The sequence below is a fragment of the Phodopus roborovskii genome, unplaced genomic scaffold (assembly GCF_943737965.1).
Source record: "Phodopus roborovskii unplaced genomic scaffold, PHOROB, whole genome shotgun sequence".
Taxonomy (NCBI): domain Eukaryota; kingdom Metazoa; phylum Chordata; class Mammalia; order Rodentia; family Cricetidae; genus Phodopus; species Phodopus roborovskii.
The window spans coordinates 19,732,342-19,747,287 of NW_026126588.1; the positions used below are offsets into that span (position 1 = coordinate 19,732,342).

A 14,946-nucleotide genomic window follows, 5' to 3' on the forward strand; every position below is an offset into this window, starting at 1 on the left:
TCCTCCAGGGATACAATAATGTTTTTGATCCACTATTTTCTTTGGCAAAAGCAACTCTAAAAGCTTCCATTTAGCCTTTCCAACCATAATAGCCCTCACTGCACAAGTCAGGGAACCAGTGTGAAAATTCTGCCAACTTCTAAGTATATCTATCCCGATTATATATTGAGGGACCGGGGAAGTAACTACAGGGTGAGTTCAGGGGTCCACTGGGTCTACTGTAAGTTGGACTTCAGCCAAGACTCCATTAATCACATGGCCTCCATAAGCCCCTATTTAACTGGAGGTCCACATTGTTTCTTGGGATCTTCCAGAATCAGCGTCAATTCAGAACCAATATCCAACAGACTCTAGAAAGTCTGACCATTTCCTTTCCCCCAGTGCACAGTTACCTTCCGCAATGGCCATAGGTCCCTCTGGAAAGGACTGGAGACAGCCGAACAATAACACGTTTAGGTGTTTTATCAAGGTCCTTCCTCAGGGGAACCTGGATGTCTCTTCATTCAAGGGGTTCTGGGTATGTCTAGAAATTGATTCTTCGGCTAAGATTCCCTTTTGCCACAGTCTAATGGAGCCTTTCTTCCATTCAAGATTTTTCCACTTACAGAGCTCGAACAAGAATGCAGTAGGTGTCTTGCCTATTTCATGCCTGGAAACGTCATGGTTGATTAGCCATACCAGAGACACCACAGGAAAACCCACCTTGCCTGTGCTGATGACGACACGTTAGGCCACTATGAACCTGTTTTGTCTCTCCTGCCCGTTACAAGAAACTATGATCACTTTGCCTTTGGTGACTCAATGCTGCCACTTGGCCCCTGCTGCCTCAGAGCCCGATTACACCGCTGCATTTAATTCATCCAATGGAGCAGTGTCACCTCCGACCCTAAGGTCTGACACAAGGAAAAGAGCAACCCCAAAATCCTTCAAACGTGCTGGGTCCCCTCTCACCATTTTGTGTCTTGTAGGATCAGGAAGGGAATGTCTTCTGGGCCTTCCCGTTGTGGAGGATTAGGTTTTACACAGTGTATCTACTCTAGCACCACAATTTCCCTGACCCCTAAATTCTCTTCATCACACTACGCCAAGGGATATCAGACATCTCCAAGTCTTTTTTAGTAGGCCATTTTTTGACAAATGCTTCAGCCAACAATTCAAACACTTCAGCCTGCCTTTTCTTTTTTAAGACAGGGTTTCTCTGTGTAGCCCTGGCTGTCCTAGAGCTGGATTTGTAGACCAGACTGGCCTTGAACTCACAAATGGCTGCCTGCCTCTGCCTCCGGAGTGCTGGGTTTGAAGATGGGTAGACCAGACCGTCTTTCTACAGCTGTCGCCTTTGAAATTAGTTAGCGCCTTACAGAAGATGCTGAGAAGATATAAACACCCCAGTCTTCGCATCCACTGATGATTCTTGCCTGGAAAGATTTTACTGAAGTGGCTGAAAACTAGTTTTGTTTATTTGAGCAAATCAAACTGAAATACAGACAATCAAGGGAAATCTACAATTAAAACATCCCCAATTAAAGCATAGTCAAGCATGATTATGTCAGTTGGATCCCAGGACACCTACAAGGTAGACGGGAGAGAGCTGACTCCCAGGGCCTCTCCTCCGACCTCCACACAGGCAAGTGTGCCCTCAAGCATACACACACACAAAATAAATAGACACAAAACAAAATAAAATAAAAATGACACCCCCAAGTCATTCTCAAAGATGAAAAAGTAAAGCTGGCCATGGTGGACCACACCTTTAATCTCAGCACTTGGGAGGCAGAGGCAGATGGGTCTCTGTGAGATGGAGGCCAGCCTGGTCTACATATGGAGTTGTAGGACAGCCAGGGCTACGTAAAAAGACCTCGTTTGAGCTAAACAAAACCATCTCCAATGGCTACACAAGCCATCTCCAATGTTAGCTACAGGCTACGCTTGCATGCTGGAAGAATCTAATTTTAGAAGAAGCTTAAAAAAATCAGCCAGGAGTGGACACAGCAGGAATCAAGTCCAGAAAACCTTGAGGCCTCCCGGGGTCTGGTTCATGTCTCCTCTTAAGACAGCAGAGGGTGAACACAGGCCTCGTGTCCCCAGGGCAGTCCCACACAGCCCTGACCTTTGGCCGCTGAGGTACTTGCTCAGCTGTTAAACACACAACCTGCCCGCTACAGACAGACAGCCCGTGGCGCTGACTGGCCCTCTAATAACCCCAGGCTTAGTTAGAGGACCTCTGTGCGAGCATAGTCATTAAGCCAGCTAAAATACAAGTAGACAGAATCCCCAAAGCTCGGTTGGCAGGCCAACTCAGAGACTAAAGAAATGGGTCTGGGACGATGGCTCAGGAGTAGTTTGGACTGCTCCTTCGGAGGGCCTGAGTTCTGTTCCTATCACCCACACCAGGCAGCTCACGACTGCCTGTAACGCTCAGCTTCAGGGATCCTACACCCTCTCCTGGTTTATGTGGGTACCTGTCTGGTACACCCCCCCCCACACACACACATACATGTAATTAAAAATGAATCTTAGAAAAAATGGAAGGTTGGATGGGGAGGGAAAGACCATCTCCAGGTGAGCTAGTAGCTGATAAAGCAGGCCGAGTTTCCCCTTCCGGCCCAATCAGTGCGTTCCCCAGACCCATGGACAATCACTGCTGCCTCTTGGGTTAACTAAATCTGGCTGCTTCACATGCCTTTCCCTCCAAGGCCTTCGCTCACCCACAAAACAATGTATATATAGTATGTAATATATATGTTTATAAATATATATATATGTATTATACATATATATGGCTATTTGCAGGTTTTCGACCATCCCTTGGCTCACAATCCCTGACTAAGTGGACATTTTCAATGCAGTCAGGCCCGGGGGAGCAGAACCCAGCCTGACAGAATCTCATTGCTTCTCCCATTGGAAACCCCAAGTCACTCACCCAACATGGCAGCTGACTGAGTCGCTAGTAGGAGACAAAGGCCTCCTGTGATCAAACTGGGAGACACAATTAAGATTAACCTTTACTTCTTTCCCTTCAAATCCTTCATTACTCAGCCAGGCAGGACCTAGCCCTCTGTTTCGCTCACGTCAGGCCCCGTGTGTGTGTGTGTGTGTGTGTGTGTGTGTGTGTGTGTGTGTGTGTGTGTATGTGTGTGCTTCCCCCAAACCATGCAAAGCCAAGGGTCCCCCACTCCCCATGCTGGCCTCACACTGTGATTTCAGCACGTGACCTCCCACTCTTTTCTGTTGTTATTTTAATTTCCTGGCTTTATGGAGAAGAAGACAAATAATAGAAAATCCAAAGTGCTCTGAGCACCAATGTCAAAACCCTCAAGATTAATGCAGAAAATTTACAGCCGTCTTGCTTTTCTGAACATTGCCGTAGCAACACGCTATAAACCCAGCGTCGTGTTTTATGTGTTCTTTTAAACAAATATTTCCTGGCTTGGCATGCTAGCGACGGCAGTGGCTCTGGTGGAGGGTCGGGAGAGATCAGCTCACAGTCCGAAAGATGGAGCTCCAGGAGTTTATTCAAAAGTGCGGCAGACCCCCAGGGTCGTAAACTCTCCATCCCATCAAAACCGAGCGGGGCCTGGGAACAGCAAATGTTTCCCGAAAGACAAACAACGACGATATATATATATATATATATATATATATATATATATATATATATATATATATATATATATATATATATATATATATGTGTGTGTGTGTGTGTATGTGTATGTATATATATATACACACACACACATACACACACACACACACACACACACACACACCCTGGGAAACATTAAGAAACAGAACACAACAGGCCACACCACTCAAAACAGAAACCATCAAGCCAGCGGTCGTCGGCATCCGGCACGTTTGGCAGGACAGGGCTGTTGGGCTAGCCTGAGCATGGAGGAGGGGTTGGCCCACAAGCGAGGGCTGGCTAACCCTGAGCGGAACGAACCCAGGGAAACTGAGCAAGGACTCCAGGCAGCTGCACTGGAAGCCACTCCCAGGCCCAGTGGGCCCCGGGGACTCACCGGGAAAGGGACTAGGGTCCTGGGAGCCCGGGACTCAGAGCCTCGAACAGGAGGGGCAGGCAGGCGTCCGTCTGTCCGTCTGTCGGTCCCTCTGTTAACAGAAGCCCCCGGGCAGCCTCAAAAGCTGGAGCAGGCTACCAGGTCGGTGGGAGCCAGGTCGGCATGGGCAGTCGAGGCGAGGGGAGGCCACTGGGTCTGCCGGGCACCGCATACTCACGGTTACAGCAGGTGGCTTCCACGCACGTGCCCCGGCCACGTGCCCCTCGGGCCACGCGTCCACGTGCCCGCTCCCGTGCGCAGGTCAGCTGCTGCCTCGGCCGCCGGCGGGCGCCCCGTGTCCCGACCCGGGAACTGTGGCTTCCTCCGGATGTGGAGGGCTTGGGCTTGGGCGAGGAGAGGCGGTGTCGACATTTGAACTCAGGACACACAGTTGGCATCCAGCGGTCTAATGATCCCAGCCCCCCCCCAACGTCCAGCTGCGGGCTGCAGCTCAGCGGGCGCCCTCTCAGCATTAACCCTGGCTGCATTCCTGGCTGTGTGCTCGGTCATGCAAGCATGGGTGGCGGAGGCCCGAGGGACGTCAACCCTTCAGAGTCACATTCGCTGAGCGCTGGCCGAGCCCTGTCCCTGCATCTGGCGTTGAGCTATTTACACACATTATTCCAATTTAGCCTCAGCCAGCCCCGTCGGCAGTGAAAACCCGTGCCCTACACTCTGAGGAGCTGGTGCTTATTTAGGCATCACGCGTGGCTAATTAATGATCTGCCTGCCCTGTCCTCCAGGCGGGAGGGCGGTGGAGCTAGCCTGAGCTTTGCCCGGGATTTTAGCAAACTTTGTCACCTTCTTAGGTGACCAGGATAGGATATGCGGGATCACAGCTGCCCTGGTGTGCTGAGGGAGCCTTCTTGTTTGACCTTTATTTCTTTTAATGGGCCAGCTAATACATCCGACTTCCAGTTGTCACGGGCAGTTTTACTTTTAATTGAATGAGTTGCTTTTTGAGACAGGCACTGATTGTGTGACTCAGGCTGACCTCGAACTCCAATGAAAAACTCCAGTCCTCGTGCTCTCCGCCTCATGAGGGCAGGGTTTACTCAAGGAATCAGCCCTGTCCTCTCTGAATTCCTTACTGGTTTTTTGTTTTTTGTTTTTTTTTGAAAGCGCCTACCACCTTAAATTTTTAGGCGGGTCTCTCTTTACGAGCACTATTTGAAAGTCTAATAGAAACAGACAGAGCCAAACCCGGCAAAATGAGAACACCCTGCAAAGGAGAACTCCACGGAGGACAAACGGCTTCCAGAAATAAGACCGCGTTTGCTTTTCCCAGCCCGCTAGAGGGCGCCTTGCCCCGGCCAGTTTTCAGACATGAAACAGGCTCGAGGGCCCCCTGCTGGGCCCCAGAGCCAGGCACAGGCGTTTGACCAGCTTGAGCCCAGAGCTGTTGATGCTATTGGCCTGTCTCTCTTCACATCTCCAGGAAGTTTCTTTTAACTTAAGAGACTCCGTGTGTTCAGGTTTTGTGTCTTTAGGCCTTTGCATTCATCCAGGGGGGCATGGGAAGAGTGGAAAAGGAAGTTTGGTAAACCAGACTGCATCAGATTTGCCTGCCCTTCCCCAGCTGAAGATGACGCTTTCTCCTTTTAGGCTCTGCTTCCTTTGGTGCTGTGGAATATTTGTTTACGCTGTCAAGGTGTGTCTCTGCCTAGGGCGCCTTCTGACTCGGTTTAATGAAGAGCTAAGTGGTCAATAGCTAGGCGGGAGAGAATAGGAGGGACTCTGGGGAAGGAGAGGAACTCAGCGGGAAGAAGATCTAGGAGGTCAGGAGACACCAGGGAGACATTGGAGAGGGGGGAGATACCCCACAGAATAGAGGTGACCGAGCCACATGGTAGAACACAGATTAATAAAAGCAGGTTAAGAGCTAGTGGGACCAGCCTAAGCTAATGGGCAAGCTTTCGTAATTAATAGGACGTCTCCATATCGTTGGTAAGTTGGTAGCCGACAAAAAGCTTACTACACTGGAGCGTGCATTTGTGCTCACGGCTGCCTGGTGCCTACTGAACCAAAACCAAACAATCCTTCCCCAGCCTAGACAGAGGCTAGCCACCACCTCTGGCTATGAATTGATCTCTTAACCCAGTAAACAGGTAGCTAGCTTTAGGGCCTAAAGTTTAGGTTGAAGCAGGACTGTCGAGACAGAATGAGAACTCCCCATTTGCCCTTCCAGGGACACTCTGAGCTGCTGTCGCAAGGACTTCCTGGGGTCCAGGCCTTCCCTCTAGCTGCTGGTGGGGTTCGCCCATAGGAACTAGGAAGGGTGGGGGAGGGGTGTGGGCTTTTGTCTCACACCAGCACCCCTCTGGCTGCTTTGTTACAGCCCTCACCAGGTGACAAGCCACTGTGTCCCGTGGGACTCAGGAAGGACTCAGTGAGGCACTTAAGGATGGGTTAGGAGCTGACTCGGGCTGCCCAGCCATTACACTAGACTCCTTTTGTTCATAAAATAGAAGATGCTTTAAGTCTTCACCTGACCCCTGAGTGCCATGACACCAAGGCCCAATGCTGACAACAATTGCAGATGACCCATTTTGGATTTGTGGTATCGACGTAAAAACCTTTCGCTTTGACCTGGATGGGCCTTGGCTCCAAGCAGCCAACGAAAGATTCAGCCTGGGGTCTCATCCTCCTCAGGCCTCCAGAGGCTTCCTGGGGGGTAGGACTAGCAGGCCTGTGGGTTACCCTCTTACCTCTGCCATAATTAAAAACTTGCCCAGCACACAACTTCCATGGTGCCCAGGGACTGTGGAGACCACTATAGCTCAGAGTTGTATCATAGGCAGAATTGAACATGAAGAGCCTTTTGGCTCCATTACTTCAGGTTTTATTGATTGTGACCATACCAAGGACAGGGACACACACACACACACACACACACACACACACCAATAGATTTAAGGCAGAAATCACATTTGACTTAATAACCAGCCTTGGCTTTGGTTCATGGAAATACCTGGTATAATTGCCTTAACATTCAATAAGAATCAGTAAAACATCTCCTCCAAATAAGGATATCAGTAGCTGACTTTAAAAAGATACTTACAGTTTCTGAATAGGTAACACAGTCACAGAGCAAAACAAACAAACAAACAAACACCCAAAACACTGAAAATTTGACCTAAAATGTCTTCTTTATGCCCCGACACCTCTCTTCACAGCCCCCCTCCATGTCTACCCCTCAACTTTGTGCTCACAGGGGTAACAACTTACTCATTTTCCCACATCCAGAATCCCTCCTACCCCTTCCCCCCCCCCCAAGACAGGGTTTCTGTTTGGATCCCTGGGTGTTCTCGAACTCACTCTGTAGACCCGGCTGGCCTTTTGCAAACTCAAGAGTTCAGCCTGTATCTGCCTCCGGAGTGCCAGGACTAACTGAGTTCACCACCACCACCCTTTAAAAAACAAACAAACAAACAAACAAACAAAAAGCTGTAGTCTATGACATGCATGTCATGGTTAGAATGTGGAGGTCAGATGGAGGTCGATGACAACTTGTGGAGATGAGTTCTCCCCTTCCCTGTGGGTTTCAAGTATCAAACTCAGGCAGCCAAGCTGGACAACAAGCATCCTTATAAAGCCGTCTTCCTGGTCCTCATCATTCCTTTTTGTAGAAGAAGCAGCATTGACTAGGACTCGTTTAGGCCAACATTTACGGTGCCTACATTGGCTGTGTTTTAGGCACTTGTTCTCCGTCTGCAGCAGAGTGGGTGGAAATAGAGGACACTATGCCAAGTGAGAGAAACCGAGCACACAAAGACGAGCACCACAGGTTTCTTCTCCTGTGTGGAGAAGGCTGCCCTGACTGTAAAAGAGAGATTGCTACAAGTTGGGAAGGATGGGGAGGGAAGGGAGATATAGGGAGGCTGGATTCAATAAGGGTCCACCATGTGTATGTGTGGGAATATTACACCACAGGGAACCCCATTAACATGTACAATTAATACATCTCTCTTTAGTTCCCTTCCTCCCTTCTTTCCTCCCTTCCTTTCTTTCTAAGATAAGGCTGGCTGGGAACTCACTGCGTAGACCAGGATGACCTCAAACTCACACAGATCTGTCTGCTTCTGCCTCCTGGATTCTGGGATTAAAGGCGTAAGCCACCATTCCTTAATACATCTTAATAAAATAATAATAATAATAGTAAAGTTAAGACACCGAGTTAGTGTAAGGTGGTTTGCCAGAGTGGCAGCTCACAGAAAATGCAAATGATCAATGCACAATTGAAAAGATGTGCCCGGGGAACTCGAAGTTCAGGGAGCTGAACATGGGCAGCAGGATGGCTCTGTAGATTGATTCAGGCAGAGGCAAATTGGAGCAGCTATTGCTCCAGAGTTTTGGGCAAACAATTTCAGCAGAATGTATCAAAATGTTTCCCAGCTACACAAAGGGGGAGGCAAACAAACATACCAACAAACCAAAACAAACCAAAGTAGCAATTTGGCCTGGTATGGTGGCACTCCTGTATTCCCAGCACTCAGAAGTGGAAGATAGAAGGGTTCCGAGTTCAAGGAGTTCAAGGCTAGCCTGCGGTACAGCCTGAGGCTGCCTAGAAGAGTAGTTCTCAACCTTCCTAAGGTTGTGACCCTTTAACACTGTTCCTCATGTTGTGGAGACCCCAAACCATAAAATTATTTTGTTACTACTTCATAACTGTAATCTTGCTACAGCCATGAATTATAATGTAAAAACCTGATAGGCAGGATATCTGATATTTGACCCCTAAAGGGGTTACAATCCACAGGTTGAGAACCACTGGTCTAAAACAAAAAGGTTTGGGTTGTACTGCATTTGTAAAACACGGCCTAGCACGGGTGTTTGGTCTGGGAGATCCTCTACTACTATAGTTCGACCACATTTTCTCTATTGTGCTTCTGAATGAACCTGCTTTGAGTCTTTTGGGGAAAAAAATCCTCTAAAACAAAACCCCAGAAATCTGAATATTCACCAGGGGGATAGTTGGAGCCATTCCAGTACATCTATAAAGAATATTATGCAACAATTCTATGTTAGCTATATATTTTTATCTGGAGGCATGTGCACAAAACATTCTTTAAATTAGAAAGGCAATTTATTAATCATTTATATCTTCAATCTCACAAGCAAATACATCCCGTGTATATGCATTTCTTCATACTGATTCTTTGAGTATATTTGTCTAAGATTGGAACCAGTGTCTTTTAGCCGGTGGTGATTGTGTCCCCCAGGGGATATAACAGGGCACTGCCTGAAGACACTTTTGTAGTCACCCTGGAGACTTCTAGGAGGCAGAGCTTCCAAATCCCACAACAAGCAAAGGACAGCCTCACCTCCCCCTGCTTTGAATCATTTCCAGACTCAAATGTTAATTGCTCTGAGGTTGGGAAAGTTTGGCTTGGAAAGGGAGGCTGAAAGAATAAACTGCAAATTGCCCGCTTTTTCCTTACATATTTGTGTTATGTGACTTATTGCAATGTGCTTTTATTTTGAAAATTGTGGTGGTTTGAATTAGAATGGCCTCTGTAGGTTCATATATTTGATGTCTTGGTTATTTGTGTGTGTGTGTGTGTATGTGTGTAGTGTGTGTGTATGTGTGAGTGTGTGTGTGTGTATGTGTGTGTGTATGTGTGTAGTGTGTGTGTATGTGTGAGTGTGTGTGTGTATGTGTGTGTATGTGTGTGTGTATGTGTGAGTGTGTGTATGTGTGTAGTGTGTGTGTATGTGTGAGTGTGTGTGTATGTGTGTGTGTATGTGTGTAGTGTGTATGTGTGAGTGTGTATGTGTGTAGTGTGTGTGTATGTGTGTGTGTATGTGTGTAGTGTGTGTGTATGTGTATGTGTGTGTATATGTGAGTGTGTGTGTGTATGTGAGTGTGTGTGTATGTGTGAGTGTTGGTATGTGTGTGTGAGTGTGTATGTGTGTGTATATGTGAGTGTGTGTGTATGTGTGAGTGTGTATATGTGTATGTGTGTGTGTGTGTGTAGGGGGTGGCACCACTTGACAGGGATTAGGAGGCATGGCCATGTTGGAGTGGGTGTGGCCTCGTGGGCGGAAGTGTGATACTGCGGGTAGACTTTGCAGTTGTAAAAGCCCAAGCCTGTGGATCCAGAGGTAGAACCCTCAAACTACTTCCCCAGCGCCGTGTCTGACTGCAGGCCACCTGCTCTTTGCCATTATGACCACGGACTAAACCTCTGAAACTGTGAGCAGGTGCCAATGGAATGTCCACGCTCACGGTGTCTCTTCACAGAGATAGAGCACTAGGTCAACTAAAAATTACCTTATAAAGAAATACCATTCGATAAAATTGATCGTTTGACCAAGGCAGTGACAGAGCAGGGGTTGCAGATTGTTCTCCAAGGTCAAAGAAGGCAGCGGTGGGTGGATGGAGTGGGAGGCGGGAGGGGATGGGCACACCCTGGTGTTTGTGTACACAGTCTCGTGTGTGTGCATGTGTGTCCATGCATGTAGAGGCCAGTGTGTGACGCCATGATGCCCTTGATCGCTCTCCCTGTTATGTTTTGGGACAGAGTTTCTCACTGAACACGGGGCTCACCATTTTGGCAAAACTGGCCGTTCACCTCGATCTTGCTCCCCCCCTTCCCAATGTTGGTGTTACAGGTATGGGCTGCTGAATCCAGCTTCATGTGGGCGCTGAGCTTCAAACTCGGGGTCCCATGGGTACATTTTATGGACTGTGCCATTTCTCAGCCTTCACACATCCGATCTCGGTGACCAGAACGTGGGTCGGACTTTTTTTTTTAAGCCGGACAAATCCTGAAAAAAATTCTCTTATTTTTAGGGAAACCTTGTGAGAGTGAGAAACAAGTGTTCATCAGATGCCTTTTTATTGCTGTGATAAAACACTGTGACCAATGCATATAGAAAGTAATCTACACAGGGCAGGTGGCAACATCCGCGAATTTAGTTCTTTGTAGTTTCCCTCGGGTTGACCTATACGCGGCCGGACTTACTGAAGTTATTTGATATTATTATATGCCAGGAATCCACAAGGTATTGGAGCTCTATTGGGGCAGCACAGTTGTTTGGAAGTTTCTAGTCGTCCTGCCGTGAGTGAGTTTTCACACTTAGGTATCTGTGTGCAGTGGGGAGCAATGGAATGTGTTTTCTGTTTAAATTAGAGACCTCTGGCCACGGTACCTACTGTGGTTTCCATTTGCATTATTGACTTTCCTTCCTTCCTGCTGGGATCCTCCTCACTGGCCCGTAACCTCGCAGAGTGGCCGCCAGGAGGTGTCCTGCCTGCATCGGCCTGGGGCCGACACCATCACCTCCCATGGCAGACACTAACGACCGTAGGCGGAAACTGAGGGTGGTGCAAGCCTTTAACCCCAGCAGGGGTGGCCAGATCGCTGTGGGTTCGAGACCAAAAGTCTCCCCGAGCTCCCGTCCGCCCGTGTCATTTGCAGTGAAGGGGGGGGGACCTAGGCTTCCGACGGCGGCTCCGCCCCAGCGGCGCCAGCACGCAAGCGCGACAGCCGCAAGTCCCGAAAGCCGCCAGCTGCCGTGGCGACTGACGCCACGCCCCCCCGTCCAGGGCCGACGGAGCCTGCGCGGCGGGCGCAGCGTCTGCCTGCCCTAGCGGCTTGGGCCGGCTGCGCGGAGGAAGCGGAAGGCTGGCAGACGCCCGCCGCCGGAAGTCCCGCCTGTCCCGCCGAGCCTGTTCCCGGAAGTGCATCTGCTTGTCTCGGGCGCCATGGCTTCAAGGTTACTTCGCGGAGCGGGCGCCCTGGCGGCCCAGGCCCTGCGGGCCCGCGGCCCCCTCGGCGCCGTCGCGACGCGCTCCGTCGCCACTGGAGGTACGAGGCCCGGCTGGGCGCGCCGGGGGCCGGGGGCGGTGGGCGGTGGCGCGGCCGGCCGGGGTCGGCCTCGAGCTCCCTCGGGCCCCGCTGGCCGCCTTTGCGCCCCGCGGTCCCGCGCTGCGCTCCGAGCCAGCGGCCGCGCTGCAGGGCCGGCCGCCCCCGGGTGACCTTGGGAGGCAGGCAGGGGTGGGCGAAGGCGGCGCCGACGGTCAGATCCCTTGCCCACTCGGGTTGCCTCGGGTGCAGACAAAGTGCAAAAGCGAGCTTCGGCGGTTGGAGGGGTTGGCTTGACCCTAGGGCTTTGGGAGTCGCGGCGCAGGGCGCCGGGGGAGTGGGGAGCCGCCGGTGTCACCTTCCCCGCGCGGGTGGGTCATTTTAGCGCCTGTCAGTTGGCGCGATGCATTTTCCTCCTCCTAGGTGGTGTTCCTACCGATGAGGAGCAGGCTACGGGGCTGGAGAGGGAGATCATGATAGCCGCAGAGAAGGGACTGGTAAGGAAAAACTCCCTGTGTCCCCCGGAGCCCTGGACTTGGGTGGCATCAGAGGAGTCAGCCGGGAATCGGTCCTGGAAAGCCGGCTTGTGGGAACAGCCCCTTCGCGGTGTAGTTGCAGGGGATGCCTGTCTGTCATAACCGCCCAGTACTCGTCCTTTTCAGGATCCGTACAATATGCTGCCCCCAAAGGCGGCTTCGGGCACCAAGGAAGATCCTAATTTAGTCCCGTCCATCACCAACAAGCGAATAGTGGGCTGCATCTGTAAGTACCTTATTTCCTGTCCATTGGTTCATGGCCTGCCACACAGAATCCATGTAAATTGCTTCAGATGTGTGCGTGTGACTGACTATATGTGCATAAAAATACCGGTATAAATTGTTGCAAGGGTTCTGACTGTCTCAAGCCTCAATATGCCAGAGTCAGACGCCCCTGGACACTGGGGATTGAACTCAGGTTCTCTGGAAGAGCAGTCCATGGTCTTGATCCACGTTGAACCATCTTTCCAGCCCAGACTTTTTTCTTTTTTGTATATTTGTATGCCAGCCACTGCTTTAGGCTATAGGGATACACATAATTGCTGATCCTGCTTTGGGAATGGAATTGTTAGAACCCACAGTAACCCTGATACAAGGTTACCTCACGCACCGGAAAACCCAGCGCCACTTTTTTTTCTCCTGAAAGAGCGGGGCTTGCTTGAAGTGACCGCTTAGAGTCAACTGCAGTTTTTGGGTTTTTGTGTCTGTAGGGATGAGGTGAGTGTTGTTAGTCTCCCTTTGCATGCTGGGGCTGGGTGACTTTGAGCTGCTCTTCCCTTTCAGGTGAAGAGGACAACTGCACTGTCATCTGGTTTTGGCTGCACAAAGGCGAGACCCAGCGATGCCCAAGCTGTGGAACCCATTATAAGCTGGTGCCCCACCAGCTGGCCCACTGAGCCCCTCCGTTACCCTTTCAGAGTGTGATAGGAAGCTTATCTCTAATAAAGACCAGCCATTGTGTTGGCTCCTCCCATAGGTGGCTAGTCTTATTTCTGTAGGGATTTGTGTTTGTGTTTGTTTTGAGACACGGTTTCTCTGTGTATTCTTGGCTGTCCTGCAACTTGCTCTGTGCTTCAGGCTGGCTTTGAACTCACAGAGGTCTGCCCAGCTCTGCCTCCCTCCCGAGTGCTGGGATGAAAGGTGTGTGGCATCACTGCTGCCCGGCTCTATAGATTTGTTTATGGTGAGATCAGTTATCTGTTAATACTGGCTTGACATCTACTGAGAAGGTAAAACCAGTGTAGAGTTGTTAGATTTTTATTTTAAAAATGTACAAGGATAGTGGTGGTTTTAAAGGGGGAAAGCAATGGCAATGTGAGCCTTCTTGGATCTTGATGTTTTTGTTTTTTAGTACTAACGATGGAGTAACTGGCCACGTGCTACTGAGCCACCTTCCAACCCCGAATCTAATTTAGGGGAAGGACATTGTAGTCCATTCTGTCCCCATTGGGGACCGTCACTGTGATCTCCTTAGGCTGTGGTTCCCGTTAAATAAAGTCTGCCTGCCCAGTGTAAAGGAGAGCGGAGGAGGAAAGGAGAGACTAAGTTGGACACAGCGGTTTACAGTCCTAGCTATGTGAGAGTTTACAGTGAGAGGCTCACCCGAGCCTGGGCAACATAGACAGACCTAGACTCATGGTAACAATAATAGTAATTTGAACTCAATATTGACATTTAGGTATTCACTAAATTTTTATGTGTGAGTTGTTTTTCTTCAAAAGTAGCCATGGAAATAGAAATTGGGGAGGAAGGTAACAGCTCACCTCAGCCGTCATGCTGACAATACTCTCAAAACAAACTTCTGTAAAATGGCACCATCTTTCCATTTTATATTTAAATTTGCCAGGCACTCAGCATACGTAATTTTGAGTTTGAATTCAGGGATGGGAAGCCTAGGAGAAAGGCCCTTCGCCCATCTCGCTGACCTGTTTGGAAGGCGTAGCGTAAGCTGTTGCTTCCACTCTTGGCTGTAAGTGACCATCTCTGCTGCCGGGTGCTCAGGCATTGGTTGGCCCCTGGAGGCCTTTCCTGTGGGAAGGGGACCCCACATGGTATTCCATCTTACTCGACAATCCCAGTTTAGGTGCTATTCCCCGTATCTACCAGACGCTAGATCCAGGTGCTACTGGGAAGCTCTGTCTGCAGCGCCTTATACTGTACTTTTCCTTTCCACTCCTTCAAAGTGCATAGGATGAGCTGGACCATTAAGTCAGTCTTTGTTCTCTTGGCTTCTCATTGCCAGATCCTCCTTGCTGCTTTTCTCTTAAGGATTGTAATCAGGACAGAAAGGAAAGTCTCCAGGACATTGACAGGCTGTGGTAGGCAGAACAATAATCCTCTCAAGATGTCCACATCTTAAACCCCAAAACCTGTGCAGCGTTAGGTCACACAGCAAACAGGAACTAAGGTTGTAGGTGGAATTGAGGTTGCTGAGCTTAGAACTAGGGACAACTGTCTGTCTGGCCACCTGTCTGGCTCAGCAGATAAAGGTACCAGCTGCCCAGCCTGATGACCTGAGTTCAGTCCCTGGGACCCACA

At 49.8% G+C, this 14,946-nt stretch overlaps 1 protein-coding gene across 1 annotated transcript; it reads left to right on the forward strand.

Annotated features, from left to right (window-relative positions):
• Positions 1-11,735: 11,735 nt before the first annotated feature.
• Positions 11,736-13,383, forward strand: LOC127236762 (cytochrome c oxidase subunit 5B, mitochondrial). The gene is made up of 4 exons (XM_051204572.1): positions 11,736-11,875; positions 12,296-12,369; positions 12,535-12,634; positions 13,192-13,383. The coding sequence occupies exons 1-4, from the start codon at positions 11,773-11,775 to the stop codon at positions 13,302-13,304; spliced, it is 390 nt and encodes a 129-aa protein (XP_051060529.1). The 5' UTR covers positions 11,736-11,772; the 3' UTR covers positions 13,305-13,383.
• Positions 13,384-14,946: the final 1,563 nt, after the last annotated feature.